Source organism: Arachis duranensis, chromosome 2, assembly GCF_000817695.3.
Source record: "Arachis duranensis cultivar V14167 chromosome 2, aradu.V14167.gnm2.J7QH, whole genome shotgun sequence".
NCBI classification, from domain to species: Eukaryota; Viridiplantae; Streptophyta; class Magnoliopsida; order Fabales; family Fabaceae; genus Arachis; species Arachis duranensis.
This window is the reverse complement of record NC_029773.3, coordinates 79,285,780-79,308,602: the sequence shown is the minus strand read 5'-3', so window position 1 is coordinate 79,308,602 and position 22,823 is coordinate 79,285,780. Positions and strand designations below refer to the sequence as shown.

General features: G+C 31.9%; 1 protein-coding gene and 1 pseudogene across 1 annotated transcript; one reads left to right on the top strand and one right to left on the bottom strand.

The window, feature by feature from the left end:
* Positions 1-6,663, top strand: part of LOC107475202 (disease resistance protein RPV1-like) — a 9,376-nt pseudogene extending 2,713 nt beyond the window's left edge.
* A 1,023-nt stretch (positions 6,664-7,686) lies between these two features.
* LOC107475201 (uncharacterized) lies at positions 7,687-18,325 on the bottom strand. The gene is given in 9 exon segments (XM_052257134.1): positions 7,687-8,599; positions 8,789-9,625; positions 9,939-10,622; positions 10,695-10,973; positions 11,307-12,402; positions 12,544-12,788; positions 12,790-13,014; positions 13,251-14,298; positions 17,690-18,325. Coding segments are annotated over 9 exon segments (5,502 nt in total). The 5' UTR covers positions 18,001-18,325; the 3' UTR covers positions 7,687-7,822.
* Positions 18,326-22,823: the final 4,498 nt, after the last annotated feature.

Below are 22,823 nucleotides of genomic sequence, written 5' to 3'. Positions count from 1 at the left end.
TTTTAAATTTATTTTTTTATTTTTCTATCATTTTGACTATTATTTAACTTAATCAAATTTAATTATTGTACTGTTACTCTTTTATTCTCTTCAACCCTCTTCTTATTTTTATATTTTTAACCTTCTTTTTTTATTCTTTATCTAGTGGTCATCTTCTCTTCATCAAAAAGTAAATTTTAAATTCTCCAATTTTTTTATATAGCTCTCCATGGCTCTATGTATCTTTCATTTTCATTATTTCTCTTTTTGATATTTTCAATTACAGTTTTTAATTCAAACAATTATAGTTTAGGTATTAATTTAATATTTTATTTTTTTCGTAACTTTATATATTTTATTTTATTCTCGATCTATTCATCCTTATTACTTATTTTTTTTATCTTTTGTTCTATTATATGTATCTATGTTGCATATAAAATTTTAAAATAAACTGATTAATTTACCAATTTAAAATATTTTTTATTTTTAAAAATAATGATAAAAATATTTTAATTACAATATATAACTAAACAGATGTATAAAATCTTTCATCTAACATTATATCAAAATTAAATTAAAAAATATATAACAAATTTAATTATTTTAAAAAGAAATAAAAAAATTATAAATTATGTTTCTATTATTTTATATAAACATATTCTTTATATACAAATTTAATTTTTCTAGTATTCATTAATAATTTTAGTTTCAAATTATAAATACTAGTGTATCATTAATCGTTAATGTGCTAATTGATTCAGTCTTTTATTATTAAATATATATAAAAAATTAGTTAGGATAACAATTTTTTCATAATTTAATTAAAATATTTTAAGTTCAAGTTTTAAAAATAAAAGTGTTCACTAACTTTTTTAATTTTTATATCTCTATATAATTAATAATGTTCAACAAATTTTATTTTTGTATATATATTTTTGCCCCAACTTCTAAAATTTTGTGGGTCCGTCACTGCCAGAAGGAGAGTATTATTTTTTCTGATAATAATAATAATCTAAAGAATGATTCTTTATCATAAAATCAATTATGCCTCTTTTATGTAATGGTTCATTTTGTTTTCTAGGAATCAAGCTGAGGATATCAATAGGATTGTAGAAAGTATCACTGCTTTGCTAGACAATACAATCTTGTTCGTTGCTCAACATCCTGTTTGAGTAGAGTCTTGTGTACATGTGATAACTCCAACAGATCCGATAATGTTTTGATATTAGGAATATTGGAAATTGGGGGAATCGGAAAAACAACTATTGCCAAAGCCATTTACAATCAAGCTCATGGTTGTTTTGAGGGTTATTGCTTCCTTCCAAATATAAGAGAATTTTGGATGCAGAGTACTAGCCAAGTTCATTTGCAAGAACAGCTTCTTTCAAACATCTTCAAAACTACAAAGATAAGGATACATAACATCGACTCTGGAAAAATTATATTGCAACAAAGACTTTGTGGCAAAAAGTTGTTTCTTATACTTGATGATGTTGATGAATTAGACCAACTAAATGCATTGTGTGGAAGTCGAGAATGGTTTGGTCCAGGTAGTAGAATAATCATCACAACAAGAAATGAACATCTTCTTAAAGTTCTTCAAGTTGATCACATTTCTAGGATGTCAAATATGGACCATCATGAATCTATTGAGCATTTTAGTTGGCATGCATTTAAACAAAAATGTCCCAAGAGAGAATTTCTTGAACTTTCTAAGAAGGTAGTTGCATATTGTAGGGGATTGCCACTAGCTCACGAGGTTATTGGGTCTTTGTTGTTTGATAGGATGAAAAAAGTGTGGGAAAGTGTATTGGAGAAACTCACAAGAATTCCTAACCATGAAGTGCAAAAGAAGCTAAGAATAAGTTTTGATAGTTTAGTTGATGATACAATCAAAGAAATTTTCCTTGACATAGCATTTTTCTTTATTGGGATGAATCGAAATGATGTGATACACATTTTAGATGAATATAATGCTGAAATTGGAATAGACATCCTTATAGATCGAAGTCTTGTGACTGTTGACAACAATAACAAGCTTGGAATGCATGATTTGCTGCGAGATATGGGAAGAGAAATTGTTCGTGAGAAATATCCAAAAGAGCCAGAAAACCGTAGCAGGTTATGGTTACAAAAGGAAGTGATTGAAGTGCTACAAATACATATTGTAAGCTAAATAAACATAATGAACCAGTATATTATCTAAGCTACTTTTAATTTTTTTTTTTTATTTGTCCCTTTTATTTTCACAGGGGACAAGAGCAACTGAGGGACTAGTCTTGAAGTTGACAAGAACCAATACAATTTGTTTGGAGGCTAAAGCATTTAAGGAGATGAAAAAACTCAGATTGCTTCAACTTGTTGGTGTACAACTTGGCAGAGATTTTGAATATATCTCAAGAGATTTGAGATGCCTTTATTGGCATGGATTTCCTTTGAAATACATACCACCAAACTTTTCTCAGGAAAATGTAGTTTCCATTGAGTTAGAATCCTGTTGTCTCAAATTAGTGTGGAAGGAACCGCAGGTATAAATTCCTAGTTTTTGCATTATCTTCAAAAAGGATTAGATTTCGCTGCGTATATTACACTCTGCTGAGGCCCTTTTCCAAATTCTGTGTGGAATACTTCTGCATCGAACTCTCTTTCCAGAAAGGATTATATCACTTTTTTTTTTCTTTTTTCTAGTTGTACTTGTTATGTTTAAACTATGCTTAAGATTTTCATAGCCTATCTTGATCATTTCTAATATAATTTATCACTTTTTTTTTCCAGTTTCTGGAGAAGTTGAAAATTCTGAATCTCAATCATTCCCAAAACCTGAGACAAACCCCAAACTTTTCATACTTGCCAAATCTTGAAAAGCTGCTACTCAAAGATTGTTCAAGGTTGTCTACAATTTCAGACACAATAGGACATCTGAAAAAGATTCTTGTAATAAATTTAGAAGACTGCATTAGCCTTGGCAACCTGCCAAGAAGCTTTTACAAGTTGAAATCTCTGACCACTCTCATCATTTCCGGATGCTCAATGATTGACAAATTGGAAGAGGACTTAGAACAAATGGAGTCATTAGTAACTTTAATTGCAGATAAGACTGCAATAACACAAGTGCCATTTTCAATAGTAAGATCAAAAAGCATTGGATATGTTTCTTTGTGTGGTTATGAAGGATTCTCACGTGATGTGTTTCCCTCTCTCATTTGGTCATGGATGTCACCAACAAATAATCCTTCATCTCTAGTTTCTGCCCCAGAACTTGTTTCCTTCTTAGATTTACCAAAGCTTCAATATCTTCAAGTAGAGTGCAACTCAGATCTTCAATTAGCTGAAGGTGTAACAAAAATTTTGGAAATATTGTATGCCACATACTACAATGAGTTAGAAGTAATTCCAACAACAGCACAAGTCTTGAATATTGAAACTTCAACAATAATTGATTTTCGCAGTGAATTTCAAATTAATGGATTAGTGAAGTCTCTTTTAATTGAAGTGGGAGCGAAGAGCCAAGTCAGTGGTATTCTTAAGGAAAGAATCTTACAGGTAAATTTCTTGTCTCTCGCTATAAAAATTATTCTTTATGAATCTAAACATTCAATTACAATTACTTGGTAGGAACATCGATTATTACACTAAACTTTTAAAAGTTGAACTTTTTAATCTAACTTTTTATAGCTTCAATATTAGTTTGTTGTATTAATGCCAGTTTTGGTAAACAGCTTAATTAAGCTCATTTTGAAAAAATAGTTTAAACAATAAATGTTTATATCAAAAATAATTTATAAATAAATTATTTTGTATTTGGTTGTTTAGTTCTAAAAGTGTTTCTTTTAAGAAAAGAATGATAAAAAACTTTTTATTATTAGAGAAGTCATTTTTTTAACTTCTTCATCGTTTTTTAGAAAGCTGCAATTTGATTTTAAAATTTGTACCAAACATTAATACTATACTTTTTCATAAATTAAAAAAAAGTAACTTATGAACCTATCCAAACAAATTCTAAGTATGATGTGGCAAATTAAATGTTGAATATTAAGTGTTAAATTCAATTCGTTCTTTTGAGTGAAATTTAAAAAAAAAATATTTTTATTTAATTTAAAATTTATATGGATACGTTTTTAAAAAAAATATTTTTATTAAAAAAATAAATTATTTTTTTTGAAAGTTAAGAATACATTGCTTTAGAAAAAAGATGTTTTTAATACTTATTTTTTTTTAAAAAAGTCTATATAAATATAAAATAATTTTTTTGTTAAAAAATATCTTTTTTAAAAGGATGAAAAAATATTTTTTTTTTACGTCAATCGAAGCTAAACCTTAATAGAAATGAGTCACCAAAAAAAACCTTAACAGAAATGATTACAATAATAAATATACAGAATTAAAAAAAAAGAGATCAAAACCAATAAAAATAGTTTTCAAAGATAAAACTTATTACACATTTGAGACTAAGAACAGATTTGAAAAACATGAAAAGAGATTTATTTCTCGAAAAACGTTTTTTTTCCAGAAAATAGTCATGTTTTGATAAACTTTGAAAACATATTATAATCAAAACTAATAATGTTAACCTAAAAAACAACTTACAAGCGAAAGCAATATTTTTTAAAATGTATAATTATAACAAAACGTTTATTATTTTTAATTGTAATGACTTTGCCATTTAATCTCGAATATAAAATATTAAATAATATAGACAATACTTTGTACTCATTTTTATGATTATAGTTAAAAAATATATTTTTTAACATTTTAAACATAATAAATTATCTAAAATCACTTTTTTTTGTTAAAACATTTAAAGATAAAATAATTATCACAAAATAAATTATTTTAAAAAATAATTATACAAATAAAAATTTTATTAAATTAAATTTATTTTTCAGCATTTTTAAACACACAATCAAATATTATAAATACAATTGATTTTGACAACGACACTAACAATTTTAAGATTTATTAGGCTGATTCTGTTGGGACTTTCCTCCTTAACCAAAAAAAAAAAAAAGAGGTTATTTATTTCTCTCTTTGTTTCTTGCTTTGAAACCTATTTTCTTTTATTTCATTGTCCAGATATTGAATACGAATGACCATGATCGTCAATCAGTGCTGCCCGGTGACAATTATCCTGATTGGTTGACCTTCAATAGCGAAGGTTCATCCATACACTTTAAAGTTCCTCACATTAACGGGCGTGACTTGAAGACAATGATGTTATGCGTTGTTTGTTCTTCTTCCCAAGACACAATCTCATCAAAATGTCTTCAAAATGTGTTAATCATAAATTACACAAAGTATACCGTTCAGGTCTATAAACGTGACACATTAGCCTCTCTTCAAAATGAGGACTGGCAATGCATAATTTCAACTTTGGAACCTGGAAACATTGTGGAGGTTCTTGTTCTTGTTTATGGCTTTGAATTTGTTGTGAAGAACACAACAATTTATCTCATATATAGTGAATCAACTAATGAGGAAATTGAGCGTAGCAACATAGCAGGTAAGAATGTTGTTTATGACATACATGAACATGTTAGAGTCTATTTAGTTTGTATTTTTATTTTCATTTTTTACGTCATTATTAGTGAATTTTTTACGATGAAACTAAAATAAATCATTTTTAAATTTTATTATTAAAAATTGAAAAACAAATATAAAAACAAACAGATATTATGCCTATTTTACAAGTATCAATAACTTGTTTAAACCTTAATGAACGATAATATGATAGCTACTAAAAAATGTTAATGCAATATTCATGGTGATGATATGGCAGGAGATAAGGATTCAACTTATGTGCCAGAAGTTAAGAATGTTATTGCTTCGACTAGTGCTAAATCTGTAAGTTGTTATATCCTTATCATACTCATTATTTAAGTTGCTTAGCTTGTTTAGTTGTTTAAATCTAGTTTGTGTAGACTCTATTTATATGATGACAATTACAGATGTTAATTTTAGAGTAATTTTACATTGAATTATTTTTGTATACATTTTTTTGTGTATATCTTTTTCTTTTATTATTATTCAAAGTGATTGATAAGAATTGAGAGAAGATTAAAAATTTATCAGTTATACTATAAAAGAATAGCTTACAAAAAAAGATAAAGAATAAAATTTGCTAAAATAATTTTTTCTCAATTAACATATGACATGTTATGTATATCTTGCCAAAGTGATATAAGCAGAAAATTATAGTTGTCTAGCTAATGGTTAACTAACAAAGAATATAAATTATCCATGAAATATCATTTTAATTGACAAAATTGATATTTTGAAGATCAAAATAGAAAATGTTTAAGATTTTAGAAACAAAATCAACTCTTTAGTCTCAGTTTCCTCATTATGACTATTATTTTATTTTACAATTTTTGTTTGTGAGCTTAGAGATTGTGTGGACCCTTGACTCTTGCTTCCTTTCTGATCTGGAAACGTTGGCGATCTGGCAAACGAAGTTAATTCCAATTTAAGGTGCCAAGTCCCAACCTCAATTGAGGAGTTCTGTTGCATAGCTTTGGATTCGTTTCTTGTTCCTTATTGAACCGCGTTAACTGTATAAGTTAGTTAAGTGGTTGAAGGTAGTTAGTGATTAGCACTGCTTTACTGTCACGTGGGAAAAATTGTAAGTTTGTTAATTCTGTTACAGCTTGTATATATGGGTGAGCTCACTTCTTTCTTGTTCCGCAATCTTCTGATCTTTCTTCCTCACATCAACTTTTCCACAAACCGAAAAACAATCATGGTACTTTGTGCTATTGCTTTCATGTGTGAGTTGATCAAACGAGAATGTTTTATAGCCAAAGTCTTCAACGAAGGAAAACAACTACTATTTTTTTTCTAAAGGCTACATAACAGATCAAAATTTTGGTGTTTTCATAGCAAGCTCTCTTCCTCTTCAATTTCTTCATCGATACTTGTGGTCTACTACAAGATATCACATTTGAAAAATCAATGCCTTGGAGCTGAAACCGAAAGCCCCATGTGAGAAGAGTGACGAGTTAGAATCCACTATGAAACTTTGTGAGGTTGAAACTCTTAACATGAATAGGAAAGCTGCTTCTTGGGTGAAAGAAAGTGAAGAGGTTGAGAGCACTCCTATGCTTCAGGGTCTGCCTTCCGAAATACTGAATGATCAAAACAAAATTATGAGAGGAACAAAAAGTCAAAGCAATATCCTGTTTCTATGTTTTCATTTAGAGTTTTCTGCTATGGGTCTTAACTTTTACAAATCACTTAATTGATAAGTTTGTTCTGACCAAAGAAAAAAAAACGAAGATAATCAATGAAGTTTGTTTTGACCAAAGGAAAAAAAAAGAAGATAATCAATGAAGTTTGTTATGACTTTCTAGATCTCAATGTAGAAGGCTAGAAGTATCGGTGCGTCTTACATTCTTCAAGAAAGACTGAGCCATGAAGTAATTTGTCGGTTTTGGATGTTCGAAAATTACAAATTTTGAATGTCTGAATCAAATTGAGTAATGATTAGGAGTCTTATTTTTGTAGAAAGAATGAGAATTTAAATGAGAGCTTGAGTGATTATGGGTCTGAGTGAGTGACAGGAATTTTTCTGTGAGTTGAAACATTGGTAAAAATTTTGAGAGTTAAGAGCAAGAGTGAATAAGCAAGGGTTGGAGGCGGCGTTGGTGGTTGCGTTGACCAGGAATTGAGTGGATACAGGTTTCCTTTTTTAATTAAAGAAGAATGGAATACTGCAAGTGAGTGTGTCTTTAAAATTTGTCTTAACCCTTAAGCCATTTCTTAACTAACTGTTATATATGACAGTTATGCACACTATGACAAACACAAGTAATTAAGTGTTCTAATTATTACAAAATTGAAGAAAATTCTAATGCCTAGTGTTGCCATAAAGAGCTTGCTTCAAGACTGCTAGCTTCCTCTCATAACTCTGCTTTGACAACTCAGCCTTTCTGAATGCAGATTCTGATTCTTTGAGACTGCTCACAACCTCTTCATTCTCTTTTATCAAAGTTTCCAAATTCTTATTGATGTTTATAGATTCAAACTCACAACGTTTCACATTGAATTGTAACCTATTCCTCTTCTCATGCAAGGCTTTTAGTTTTGACTCCAATTCATTGATTTCTTTTGACGTCTCATTGACCCTTTCTTTTCCTTTAGAAATTGAAGCAGAAAACTGTCCTTGTTTGGCCTTAGCCGCTTTTAACTTCTCTTGAAGTCCATTCTTTGAGTCGATCAATCTTTGATGATTGTCTAACACTTCTTGAACAGGTGGAAAATCATTGAGAAAATCTTCATAGAAATGACTAATCTCAATAACCAAAGAGTGAAGATCTTTAGGAACTTGTGATGACTCTATTATTTGACCTAATTGAGCCACATAGCCGAGAAGCTGATTCTTGATGTTAACATCTCCTACCAAGGCTTCTAGTTCATTATCCAAAAGAAGTTGCATTTTTTGAAAGATTGAAATCAGAGAGAGACTTTGAAGTTCTAATGATCCAGGACTAGGGTACAGAAAGTAGCTCTCTGACAATGTTTTATCCAACTCTGCAATAAGCAAATCACTATCTTCATGAAGCTCATCTTCTGAAACCATCATAGTCAATGTAAGCTCAGAATATATATTAGCATCAAGAGGGACCTGTACAAGAAAGTAATTAAACAGTTAGAAAAATGAACCAACAATTCGGGATTTAATTTTTAAATGTGTGTGTATGTATTAATGCTAAAAAATAGTTGTTTAAACCAAATCAATATTTAAATCATTCAAAATTTTCACATGGAATTAATACAAATGTGAACCAAGCTGCCATTTTATATCCTTTCATACCTGAACTAAGGGAATAAGTCCTGTCATTTTATCTCCAATGGCAGCAACATCATCGTCATTATTATCATCAACACTCGAAGAACTTTCATTTATATCAGTTGCTACTACATAATTAGCACCAAAACCATTAGTAATTGGTGGCATGATATCAGTACCAGAAGTAGAAGCATTTCTATCCAGATTGGCTACCATATCATCATCAACATTAGCAACAGTAGCACCATCCTTATCTTCTTCCATAGCATCAACACCAGAAACAATTTCATTCATACCAGCTACTGCATCATGAACACCAAAAACAGTAACATCTTCGTCATCATCTGCTGCAATGACATCAACACCCAAAGTGCCTTCATTCACAGAAGCTACAACGTCATCACCAGTAGAACGAACATTATCATCCTCTTCATCATTGAAGTGCTCCAAGTTTCCCCCAATTGGTGGTTCATCGTCATATATGAGATAAACTATGGTCTTCTTCACAATGAACCCAGATCCTAAAGCAACAACAATCTGCACGGTGTCACCAGGTTCTAGACTTGACATTAGGATTTCCCTGTCCTCATCTTTTAATGAAGCTAACTTATCTCCCTTAAATACATTGGATTTGTCCCTTGAGAGATTTAAGATTCGCACATTTTCAAGAATCAGACCTTCTGTTGTAGTGATGAATGTGGAAGAAGTAGAATAGAAAACAATGTGCAACATCATGGACTTCAAGTTGCGCCCATTCATATGAAGGACTTGAAAAGTCACAAAGGAACCTTCACCACTGAATGTTAACAAACCAGGATTATTGTTGTCATAAGGGAGCAGGTAATCTCCAAGCTCATTGTTCTGCGATTTTACATAACAAAACACATATGCTTCACAATTCATTTATTTCATTAACAACATAAATGATATTTCAAACAACTTTAAAAGTTGTTTCCACTTCGGATCAAATTAAATAATTTTTGTTTAAGATATGCTTTTATAAATTCTTTCCACGTTTCAGTAGAAATTTTTGTAGTTTAAAACAAATTCTTGTCCAAAAATGTTAAATCAAAGACATCCATAAATAGATGATAGAGTAGATATTATCTTTTAATTCATCTTCTAGCATATAGAACCAAATAAAAGAAATTATATATAAAAGATAGGGAGAAACCTGTGAAATGGTCTTTTGAAGTATCTCTGTGGTTGAGTTTTCCACCCCCATTTGAATCAAAAGGGAATTCAAAGAAGATTTTGATTCAGAAATATGCATCCCCAATTCATTGCAATTTGCCACATTGTCAGTATCCAAAGATACACCTCCTTTTATCTGAAGCCGTGGACCCCAATTTGCATAAGTGAAAACATTTGATGAACATTTTTGCATAACTGATGACAACATATTATTTGGTGAAGGCCATAACCAAAACATAATTAAAGGAATCACATCACGTGCCAATCCTTCATAGCCACACAAAGAAATATGTCCAAGGTTTCTTAATCTTGCTACCGCACTGGGCACTTGTGCTATGGCAGTGTTATCAGCTTTTAGCACTGCCAAAGATTCCATTTGTTCCACATCTTCTTCTAACTTATCAATCTTTGAACACCCAGAGAGGATGAGAGTTTCAAGAGATGTCAACTTGTATATGCTTCTTGGAAGTACACAAAGGTTTGTACATCCTTCTATATTGATATGAAGGATGTTTTGTAGAGTTCCAATGGTATAGGAAACCGAAGACAATTCTGTACAATCCTTGAGTACTAACTTCTCAAGATTAGGTAGGTATGAAAAATCTGGGGTTTTGATCAAGTCATGTGAATGACTAAGATTTAAAATCTTCAGCTGTTTCAACAACTACAAGAAAAGAAAAATATGTTAGAATACAATACAAGCTTACGAATTATATGTACGCGTTAGGATTCTTACCCGGGACTCCTTCCACAGAAGTTTGAGTTTGCTGTTTTCTAACTCAATGGAAATTATATTTGATTGATAGCAGTCTTTGGGAGTGTGTCTCAAAGGAAATCCATGCCAACTCATCCATCTAAGATATCTTGAAACATGTTTGAACTCTCCATTAGGTTGTACACCGGCGAGTTGAAGCAATTTAAGTTTAGTCATACTCTTAAATGCTTCTTTACTCAAACAAATGGAATTGGTCATAGGCAACTTCAAACTCAATCCCTTAGCCTTTAAATCTGTTCCCTAAATGAAATGAAAATGGAATATTAATTGATGGGAGTTGGAAATTAGCAAAAGCAGTATAACAATTAGATTTAATTTTTCAACAAATAATGCTTTGACAGCACTTTTATTGAAACTAATTGGTTCGTCCCTTTATAAATGTGAAAAAAGTTATTTCTTTATCACATGATACTGATCACTGTTGAACACAATTTAGTCTAGTAAGAGATTGAATTTGGCAGAGGAAAAATTAAATCATACATTTTTGGTACTAGTTACCTATGATTTTGACAATGATAGTTAATTACGAACATAAATATTGCATCTTATCTCTATCTAAAACGTAAAGCATACCTCATGATTCTCTAATAGTTCAAGCACTTTCTCATCGTACCATAATCTACTTCGCTTTTCAAGCTCAGGTGATTGCTCACAAATTATTGCTCTTCCCATATCTCTTAACAAGTCATGCATTCCAAGCATATTATTGTTATCAACGGTTATAAGGTTTCGCTCTTTAAGTGCACTGATTCCAATTTCTGCATGGAACCCGCAACCATTTAATATCTTCACAACATCATTCCGATCCATCCCAATAAAAAAGCATGCAATGTCAAGGAATATTTCCTTTTCATAATTCTTACTTAAACCATCAAAACTTATTTGTAGTTTCTTCTGGACTTTATCATGGGGAATTAATTTCAGAGTATTCAATGCACTTTGCCACTCTTTTATTCCCATATTAAACAAATGGGAGCCAAGAACTTCCAGAGCCAGTGGCAATCCATTAGAATATTCAACTACATCTGTAGATAGCTTGGCAAACTCTTCTTTTGGACATGCTTGTTTGAATGCATGCCAGCTAAAAAGCTCAAGGGATTCAGCCCCATTCATCTCTTCTAGATTGAATGTGTGTTTACACACTCGAAGAAGATCATCATGTCTTGTTGTGATGATTACTACGCTTTCAGGACCACACCATTCACCACTACCACACAAAGCATTGAGTTGGTACAAATCAGTTACATCGTCAAGCACAATGAGTACCCTTTTAGCACCAAGCCTTTCCTTTAATATTTGCATCCCTGAATCAATGTTACGTATGTGTATCCTTGTTGCAATGAATATATCCTCAAGAAGTTGCTGTTGCAAGAGAACCTTTCCGTTATCTTGCTGCCATGTTTCTCTAATGTTCAGGAGGAAACTCCTGCCATCAAAATCGCGACCAATTTTGTTATAGATGGCTTTGGCAATAGTGGTTTTACCAACGCCCCCCATGCCCTTTATCCCAAGTATCAGAACATCTTTTGTCTTTTGAATGTTTGATTCTTCAATCAACTTTTGCACACGAGGTTCTACTCCCACTGGATGCGCTGCAACGAACAACTCTGTCTTATCTAACAACCGAGTAACGTGTTCAACAATTCTTTTGATATCTTCACTTTTGTTCCTATAAAATATATGTGTTCAACAATTCTTATCTAATAAACAACTCAGTTATCACATTAGCACAAGATGAATCAATTAGAAAACTCTAAACTAGCTACCAAATAATATATAAGTGTGTACGAGACCTTTGAAATACAAATACCTGGAGTTGATCACAGTCATCCCTGAAAAGCTACTAACTTCACGAAGATCTGTTCTCCAACTTTGCACCTTATCTTCTTCCACTGATCTTCGACTTATAAGACTTTCAAAAGCTTTCCCAAAGTCAGTGTCTTTCTTTTGATAACGTACATCAGAGGGATGTACTTCATAGAATATGGGGTAAACCACTTGATTTTTTGTTCTATGGCATACCATGATATTCTCAAGCTCTTGCAGGCACCATTTTTGAATCAGCATAGTGGGTTGAAAAAACAATGACAGAACATGCAGACAATCCAATTGCTTTTAACAATGCGATTGAAATCCGTTCTCCCCTTTGAAGTCCATCAACATCATCGTCATCCTTGAAAGCAGCAATTCCAGCATTTTGGAGAGATGTATGGAGATGTGATGTAAACGTTGGACGAGTGTCCTTGCCTCGAAAACTCATGAAAACATCGTACGTCCTTCGCTGCAAAATGATTATAATAAGAAAAAGGTGAAAATCATATATTAGATAATAAGAAAACATAGTAATGTATACCAAGGAATGCTAGAGGGTCATCACATTAGTTAGCCATAATGTTTAAAAATATGGAGACTAAAGTATGTTGTTAGATGAATAGACTAAAGAAATTGGGTTAATGGCTAAAAGTGATGGCCAAAAACAATAAATTCTGATGACCATCTACCATTTCTCATACATACCTGATCATCAGTTTGTGATTGCTCTCGAACGATTTCTCTTCCCATGTCTCGCAGCAAAGGATGCATTCGAACTCTATCTTTCTCATCAAATGTTATAAGACTCCGCTCTTCAAGGAAACTAATTCCATGTTCGCTAATTCCAAAGCCATAATTTAGTGTTTCCAGTACCTCCCCCCTTTCCATGCCAATACAAAAGCTAGCTATGTCAAGAAATATTTCTTTCTCTCTGTCATCATTTAAGCCACCAAAGCTTATTTTCAAAACTTGGTGTACATCCGGATGGGGAAACCTTTTGAGTCCACCTAATACATTCTCCCACTCGTCTTTCATCTTTCCAAATAACTGACAACCAACTGTTTCAAGGGCTAGTGGCAATCCCCCACAATATGCAACTACATCTTCTGCAAGTCTAACAAACTCGGTTAAAGGAGTTGCTTTCCCAAATGCATTCCAACAAAAAAATTCAAGAGATTCATTGTAATCCATTTCTTTCACTTGGTACACATAATCAACTCCAATCATACGAAGCAGACGTCTATCTCTTGTTGTGATGATTATTATACTCCCTGCACCAAACCATTCTCGACTACCGCACAAGGCATTCAACTGATCTATCTTATTGACATCATCAAGTACAAGAAATACTCTTTCCAGGCGAAGTCTTTCCCTTAATAAAGCTACTCCTGATCCGATGTTTTGTATGTTTATTTGTGCTTTGCAAATACCATTCAATAACTGTTCTTGCAGAAAAACCTGTTGGTTATTCTCCCACATCTCCCGAATGTTTGGGAGGAACATTGTCCTATCAAAATGGCGATGAATTTGATTATAAACACTTTTCGCAATGGTTGTTTTACCCACTCCTCCCATCCCCCATATCCCCATTAACACGACATCTTCTGGTGTATGAGAATGTAACTGTTGAATCACATCTTCCGTGCGAGATTGTACTCCCACTAAATGCTTTGTGATGAACAAGTCTTCCGAAGCAAGTAGAGTAGTTATATGTTCAACAATCTCTCCGATAATTTCAGCTTCACTTCTAGTTCTGTAAAAATAAACCAACGATTTTACCTAAGTAATGATTCTAACTTTTTCCAATGAATTCAACTTAGCCTTTATTTGGTCACTAAGACACATCAATCTACCAATCTATCTATTTTTAATATATAAAAAATATAAAAAATTGTTATGTTTTGTAGAAATAAATTAAATACGTGTAAATTAAAGTTAAATTTAAAAGATGTTTTATTTAAAATAATTTGTAGTACAAAAAATTTGGATATTGAAATTATACAAAATAACATTTTTATTTGGTGGTTTGATTTTTACATTTGTTTTAGTTGATGGACTTAGTCTTCTTATGTGGCGCTCGTCCTCCTTTTTTTTATTGGTTGTTGTTAGAGTTGTTGCTTTCTTCTTTCTGTCGTAGGTTCTTGTGAAGGGATGTTCTTTATGAATTGTCGAGTTTGATACACTTTCTATTGTGTTGTTTGTTCCATCTTTGTATGTATGTTCTTCTTCCGAAGATGTATCTTAAATTTGTATAGTTTTCTTCCTCCTTAATCTCTTGACGTAGTGGTGCTTCAATGTCATTATTTTTTTTGAAATGTTATTAAATTTGAAGCAGTTGTGCCCAATAAATTTTTTGTTTCGCCATCAAATAGTACAAAAGTTGTTATAGCACTTTGATCTAAAACCTTTAATTGAATTTTGAACGTAAAATAAGTATTGGGTTAGTAACTAATAATTTGATAGATGAGATTATGAAAAGTATATAGAGTTATTTTATTGTTGGATATTATGGTGTTTGATTACATGTGCCACAAATGTAATTATTTTCTTTTTTATATACTTCTTTCTAACACTTTTTACATTTAAACATAGTTCCATCCAAACATAGTTCAATCTAAATTTGTCATATTTCATTTATAATTGCTAAAATTATGAAGATCTTTTCCTATTCCAATATTCAATTTATGTTATCATTAGGTATATGGTATTTGAGCAAGTATGAATGTATAATGGATGTTGTGAGTTTTTTTTTTTTTTGTCAAACCTGATTATCAGACTCTCATTGCATGGTGCATGGCCATTAGATCTTTGATAGTTATTCGATTTCTAATCATTCTACTCTGAAAGAATGATGCTCTATTGAAAATAACTTTTTTGTACTAAATTTGATGTTATTTGAACTCTAATATGGATGTTTATTAATTTTAGTGAGTTATTTATAAAAATTAATAAATTAATTATTGGGGTTATAAATTTATTGTATTGTTTATAATGGTAAGATATAATAAATATAGAAATATGAATTCAATGTATTTGTAGGTTACAAATTTATTGTATTGTATTTTTTAGTTTTTTATTTGTATATTTTATTTTTTTGCTGATTTAGAAATAATAATTAATTTGGCAAGAATTGAGTGGTTGATTCTAAAATTTTGCCAAGTAAGTGATATTATTGACATGGCATTAGTAGGAGGAAAAAAATGTCTTAAAAGTAATGTGGGTAAATTTATGTATCTACTTTTATATATTAAGAATAAATATGTATAAGTTGTAGAATTTGAAAATTTGTAACTGAAATTTTTTATAATTATTATTATTATGACACTTTTAATGTATATTTATTGCATTTAATTAGTACTTGATGTTTCAATTGAATAATAATATAAGAGATTTTTATTTTAATTTTTTAAAAATATTTTACTAAATAGTAATTGGTTGATTTTCATCTTTTCCCAAATCATTAGAATTGCTGATGTGGCATCATTAGCAAAGAAAAGATTGCTTAAATTCATTGCGGAGAGAGTTGGTATCAACTTTTATATATTATAAATAGATTAGCAAAAAATTAAAATATACGAAAAAAATTAAAAATAAAATACAATAAATTTGTAGCCTACAAATACATTGAATCCATATTCATATATTTATTATATCTTACCGTTATAAACAATACAATAAATTTATAACCCCAACAATTAATTTATTAATTTTTATAAATAACTCACTAAAAGGTAATAAACATCCATATTACAAATGTCATAATAATATTATTAATCGTAATAAATTTTACGTTACAAATATACAAATTCTATGCTATTTAAACTACGTATATAAGTCTCTAATCACTATTCCTTCAAATAATATCAAATTTAGCAAAAAAAAATTATTTTTGAACTATACATCTCAAACTTACTCAATAGAGCATCATTCTTTCAGAACAAAATGATTAGAAATTGAATAACTATCCAAGATTTAATAGCCATGTAATGAGAATCTGATTATCAAGTAGACAAAAAGAACTCACAACATGCATCATACATTCATACTTACTCAAATACCATATACCTAATAATAACATAAATTGAATATTGAAATAGAAAAAGATCTTCACAATTTTAGCAAGTATAAACGAAATTGATGACAAATTTGAATAAAATTATGTTGAATATGAAAAGTGTTAGAAAAAAGCATATAAAAAAAACTACATTTATGGCACATGTAATCAAACACCACAATATCCAACAATAAAGTAACTCTATATATTTTTTATAATTTCATCTATCAAATTATTAGTTACTAACCCAATACTTATTTTAGGTTCAGAATTTAATTAAAGGTTCCAGATCAAAGTGTTACAATAATTTTTGTACTATTTGATGGCGAAGCAAAAAAATTATTGGCCATAACTGCTTCAAATTTAATGACACTCTAGAAAAGTAATGACATTGAAGCACCACCCCATCAAGAGATTAAGGCGAAAGAAAACCATATAAATTCAAGACACATCTTCGAAAGAAGAACATACATGCAAAGATAGAACAAACAACACAATAGAAAGTGCATTCAACTCAACAATTCATAAAGAATATGCATTCACATGAACGTACACAGAAAGAAAAAAGCAACAACTTTAACAATAACCAATAAAGAAAAAAGAGGACGAGCGCTACATAAGAAGACTAAGTTCATCAACTAAAACAAATGCAAAAATCAAACCACTAAATAAAAATATTACTTTGTACAACTTTAACATCCAAATCTTTTTTACTACAAATTATTTTAAATAAAATACATTTTAAATTTAACTTTAATTTACACATATTTAATTTATTTTTACAAAACATAATAATTTTTAATATTTATTATATGCTATCATTAACTTACTCTTATTCTAGTTTAAATCAATACAAGAAATAGTTTTATAAAAAAACTAATGTATTTGCGGATAAATATATAAATTATTTAATTTATTTTTAATGTATATTTTATATTTATAATTAATTTAATAACTGATTTATGTTTATATAATTGTCTATTTTGGAACATTTCTAAAATAAAAAATATAAAAAGAAAGAAAAAATGCATATTTCATTGTTCTGTTTCCTATTTTGAAAAATAAAACAAACAAGAGGATATGGAATTACCTGCTTCCAGTGATTAGAAATCCAAGAAGGTTAGCAGCTTCAGTGAGCGCAGCCCTCCAAGCGTGGACTATCTCATTCTCATATGAGAATCTATGACTTTGAAAAGCTTTTTCAAAAGGACCGCTCTGGTGGCGTATATCTGAGGGATCAACATTGTAGAATACCGGAATGACAGTTTGACCTCTAGTGCTTCTACACTCCATTATTTTCATCAACTCGTTCAGACACCATGTAGAAGCAGCATAACTTTCTGAGAAAACAACAACAAAAAGTCTAGAAGCTTCGATTGCTTGAACTAGTATGTATGTCATCTGGTCTCCTCTCCCAAGCGCCTCATCGTCCCTGAAAGCATGAATCCCAGCTCTCCTCAAAGCGTCATAGAGATGTGAGGTGAATCCGCTGCGAGTGTCTTGGCCTCAGAAACTCAAATACACATCGTACTTCCATGATGGATCGGGTATTCTTTCTGCTGACATGGGCGATGATAGATGGATTAGAATGAAGAGCAAAGGGATTCGTTGGGTAACTGGTGAACAAACTTTATGTGATTATAAAGTCAACGCACGAATCAGATCACAGCATTTGCATATGCAGCTCTATCTACATATACTGCTTAACTTTTTGTTCATATCTTGGAGATTAGAGATTAGTACATGTATAGTAGTAATAAACAATAAAGATTAGATTATTTTAGCTCCCCATATAGTTGCTCCCCATATATATATAATCTTTTTTTTTTTGAAGTATCAATAATTAATTAATTACACTCTACACATTTTCGTGGTGAATATCATTGTTTGTTGAGCTAAAATATTCCAATTTCTTCGTTATTACTTAGAGATGCTCACACTCTTGTCTATTGTGTTATGACAACTTTACTTGGGCCAGCAACACATGAAAAAAATGTAGAGGACATTAAGGTTGTCGTTATTAGATCAGATATAATAATAGATTATACCGGGAGAAAAAATAACACTACAACATTTTTAGTCTAAGATAACCCTTATTCGAAGCAACATTTAACAAAAGTTGTCTTAAATAGACAAAAACAACATTTTTGACGAGTTGCCTTTGAGTAAGGCAAAGATAACAAATTTTTCGGTTACCCATAAAAAAGTGGGAAAAGCTCTGCATACAAACCATTAGGGCTTGTATGCTTTACAAGTTCATTAAACAATAAAATCAAAATACGCGCTGCTCCACGTACGTTGATTACACGCGCTATATAACATCCCGCGTATATCTAACTACCAAATTTAAAATATTTGTTTCCTTCTTCGTTTTCGTTATTTTGAGATTTAGTTGTTCTTCTTCTCGCGCGTCTTCCCTCCTTCTTCTCCATCGTTCTTTTCCTCTCCTTTTCTCACTGGTATGTTCTTCGTTTACGTTACCTTTTTCTCTCTCTGCAACTCGAGCTTCGTTTTCTATTTTGATTTGTTGTTTTCTGAAATCAAAGTTTGAATTCGTTTTGAAGATAATGGATCATTCAACCTCAGATTGTCAGCTGAATCCAGGCGAAGTGGATTATGAATTTGAATCTAACGAAGTTCCTGAGGTTTGATTTAGTATGAATTTTCTTTCAGTAATTTGTATAGCATTATGTAGTTGAAAAATTGCTGAACATTGACTGTGAAACTAACACGTTAACATGAATCTGTCGATTCAATGCATTAGTTGTGATTAATTACCTGGAAATTATAGCAGAAGCTCGGGTGTAGATCAATTCTTCTTTGGGTGTCTTTTAGCTAGAAGTGTGGGTGTATCTACACTTTACTGGTTTTTTGTTATTTTAATTGAGTTGTTGTTGTTCAGGTGTATTATATCGGACATGATTGGGTGTGTTTTTAGTTTTTGACATGGTGTATTCTGCAGCCTGTGTATTTATAGTTTATGGCTTTAAAGGTCATTCTGTAGTTGAGTTGTTGCGGTTCGGGTGTATCATATTAGACATGATTGGGTGTATTTGAATGATATCTATGGGTGTATTCACAGTTCTGACATGGTGTATTGTGCAGCCTCTCTCGGTTGTTGATGACGAGCTTGTTCCAAAGGTCGGAATGACCTTTACCACCCTTGAAGATGCTGAAAAATTTTACAGGAACTACGCCAAGGCTGCAGGTTTACAGAATATGGGTGTAAAAGCACTGTTCTTTTGGGTGTATTTTTGTGAATTCACATTTTACATATAGATACATATATATAATATTAGGATTTAGGGTTTTAGGGTTTACAGGTTAGGGTAAGGGTTTAGGTTTTAAGTGTTCGAGTTAAATTTTATCGAAAAGGACGTGAGGAATTACATTACCAGGGAAGTGTGGAATGTTTCCGAACAAGAAGATGCAAAGGAATTCGGGAAATATTTCTTAAGAATGAAAGAGAAGAATCCGAATTTCTTTTTTGAGCTCGAACTCGAGGAGGATCTATCGATTAAGCTGGCTTTTTGGGCCGATGCAAGAAGCAGAGCTGCCTTTGAGTATTTCGGAGACGTCATTTCATTCGACACCACCTACAATACAAACAGGTAATAAACTGTCCCTGTTTATGATGCTAAATTAATTTATTTTTACGAATCCGCAGTAGAGGTGTATATTGGCTGTTTCATTGGGTGTATTCGAAGCATTTGTTAGGGTGTACCTAATGATTTTGCATTCTGGACCATGGTAATTTGTTTCAGGTATAATTTGGTCTGTGGTTCTTTTGTCGGGGTGAATCACCAAGGTCAGTCAACACTTCTCGGATGCTCTTTGATGAAGAACGAAGAAATTGAATCATTCAAATGGTTATTTCAATGCTGGCTTTGTTGCATGGGAGGAAACGCTCCGAAAGGGTTTCTCACCGAGCAGTGTGCATCAATGAAAAGGGCTTTAGAGGCCTGTATGCCAACAACAGTTCACCGCTGGTGTATTTGGCACATCATGAAGAAGATTCCAAGCAAATTAAACGGGTACAAGGGACATGCCGATATCGAACAAGAAATGAGCCATATTGTTTGGAACTCTCATAGCAAAGACTCATTCGATAGGAATTGGAACGATTTTCTGCTGAATTTTAGTCTTGCGGACAACAAGTGGCTTTCAGGTAATGTGTTTTTAAAATCTGCAGCAGAGGTGTAAATTGTATGTTCTTTCGGGTGTATTTTACAGTCTGTGTTTGGGTGTATTATGCAGATCTGTACGAAGACCGTCACATATGGGTTCCTATCTATCTGGATCACCACTTCTGGGCAGGGATGAGAAGCACACAAAGGAGCGAGAGCATGCATTCATTTTTTAACAAGTTTATCACTCGGAACAGCTCGCTTATTCAGTTCGTCAAACAATACGATAATTGCCTCGGAAGCAGGGAGCAAGCAGAGAGAGAATCAGATACTGCAGATTTTCATACGGTCATACCGTGTGCAACCAAATCCTCCATTGAAGCTCAGTTTCAAGATGCGTACACTCATGCAAAGTTTAGGGAAGTCCAAGCGCAATTCAGAGGAAAGGCGAATTGCATCACCAGATTAAAGAATTCCGCTCTAGGCTATTCAATATACGAAGTTGGAGAACAAGTTTCTAGCTCAATATTCAACAAGTTCGCGGTTACCTACGACTCAGTTGCAGCCGAGGTAAAATGCCAATGTTTCACGACTCAGTAGCAGCGGAGCTAAAATGTCAAGGCTTATTATTCGAGTCAAGAGGGATATTGTGCCATCACGCACTAAGCGTGTTAAGCTTTGAACAAGTAAGCCAAGTGTCACCTAGATATATACTGGAACGATGGAGCAAGAAGGTAAAGAGGCGACACACACACATCAAGAGCAGCCACGATGAGCCACTGATGGAGCCAAGAAGCAAGAGGTTCGACCAATTGGTTTTTCGTTCGCAAAATATTTGCGAATTTGCCTCCGAATCGGAGGAGCTGACTGCAATTCTGCACCGTGCGTACAATAACGTCATGGCCGAGATGGAAGCATTAAAAGCCAAAAGGAAGGGGACGTCTTCTTTATCCCACGAAGACGCCAACTTGGAATCCGTTAACGAGCTTCAAAGCCCGCTAAGGATTCGAACAAGAGGACGTCCAAAAAACAGGCTAGGTTCAAAGCTGGAGAAACAGATTGCAAATGCCACAAAGAAGAAGAAGACGAAAGTTTTAAGCGAGGTAAAAGTACTGTTCTTTAAATTTGTGGCGATTGAGTTTATTTTTCTCGTTAATAGTTTAGCTAATGCGTGAGTGTTATATTCAGATAAACCTGTTTGATGCTGCATCAGCGGCGCATTCAAATTCCAGCCAATATCAAGGACACGTTATGAATTATCAGTTTAGGGTACCAGCAGCAGGGGATAACTCTTTGGGTGTATAGTTTTATAGAATATGGGTGTAAAAGCACTGTTCTTTTTGGTGTATTTTTGTTAATTCACAATTTACATATAGACACATATATAGATACATATAGAACAAAAGCTGTAAAAATTCGCAGGTTATGGGTGTATATTTCATTTGATGTTTTTCTTCATATTTTAGTACATGTAATTCATACATTTTGAATACAGCACAGACAGTTGGGTGTATATTTTATGCAATCTTGGGTGTATTATTAGATGTAATTCATACATTTTGAATATAGCATAGACAGTTGGGTGTATATTTTATGTAATCTTGGGTGTATTATTAGACTTGCGTTGGGTGTAACAGTTTATAATATGCGTATGCCTTGATTTTTTGCTTTATGTTTTACCACCTGTAATACAGTTTTTGAATACATCACAGACAGTTTATCAGCACAGATAGTTTAACTATGGGAAAAAATATACATGGAATAGAAGTTGTTGATAAATGGCAAATATTTACATCATTTGTTCAATTTACAAACTACCCAGCAGTTGGATTACCCAGTTTCTATATTAGCAGAATTAATCTGACAAAACGGACTCAATAATACAGAGGATGGCTTCGACAGCCTTATAACACTACTCTCTCTAATTGCCCGATCTCTCTGTTTATTCATCTCACTGAATAGTATCCGGGAAGCATACTCCACTCTATAGTGGTCCACCTTCTCCTACAATTAAAAAGTATGTTATGTTTAAACAGAAATATTAATTCAGTAAAGTAATACAGAGTTATATAGTTCTAAAGACAGTTACCTGTGGCC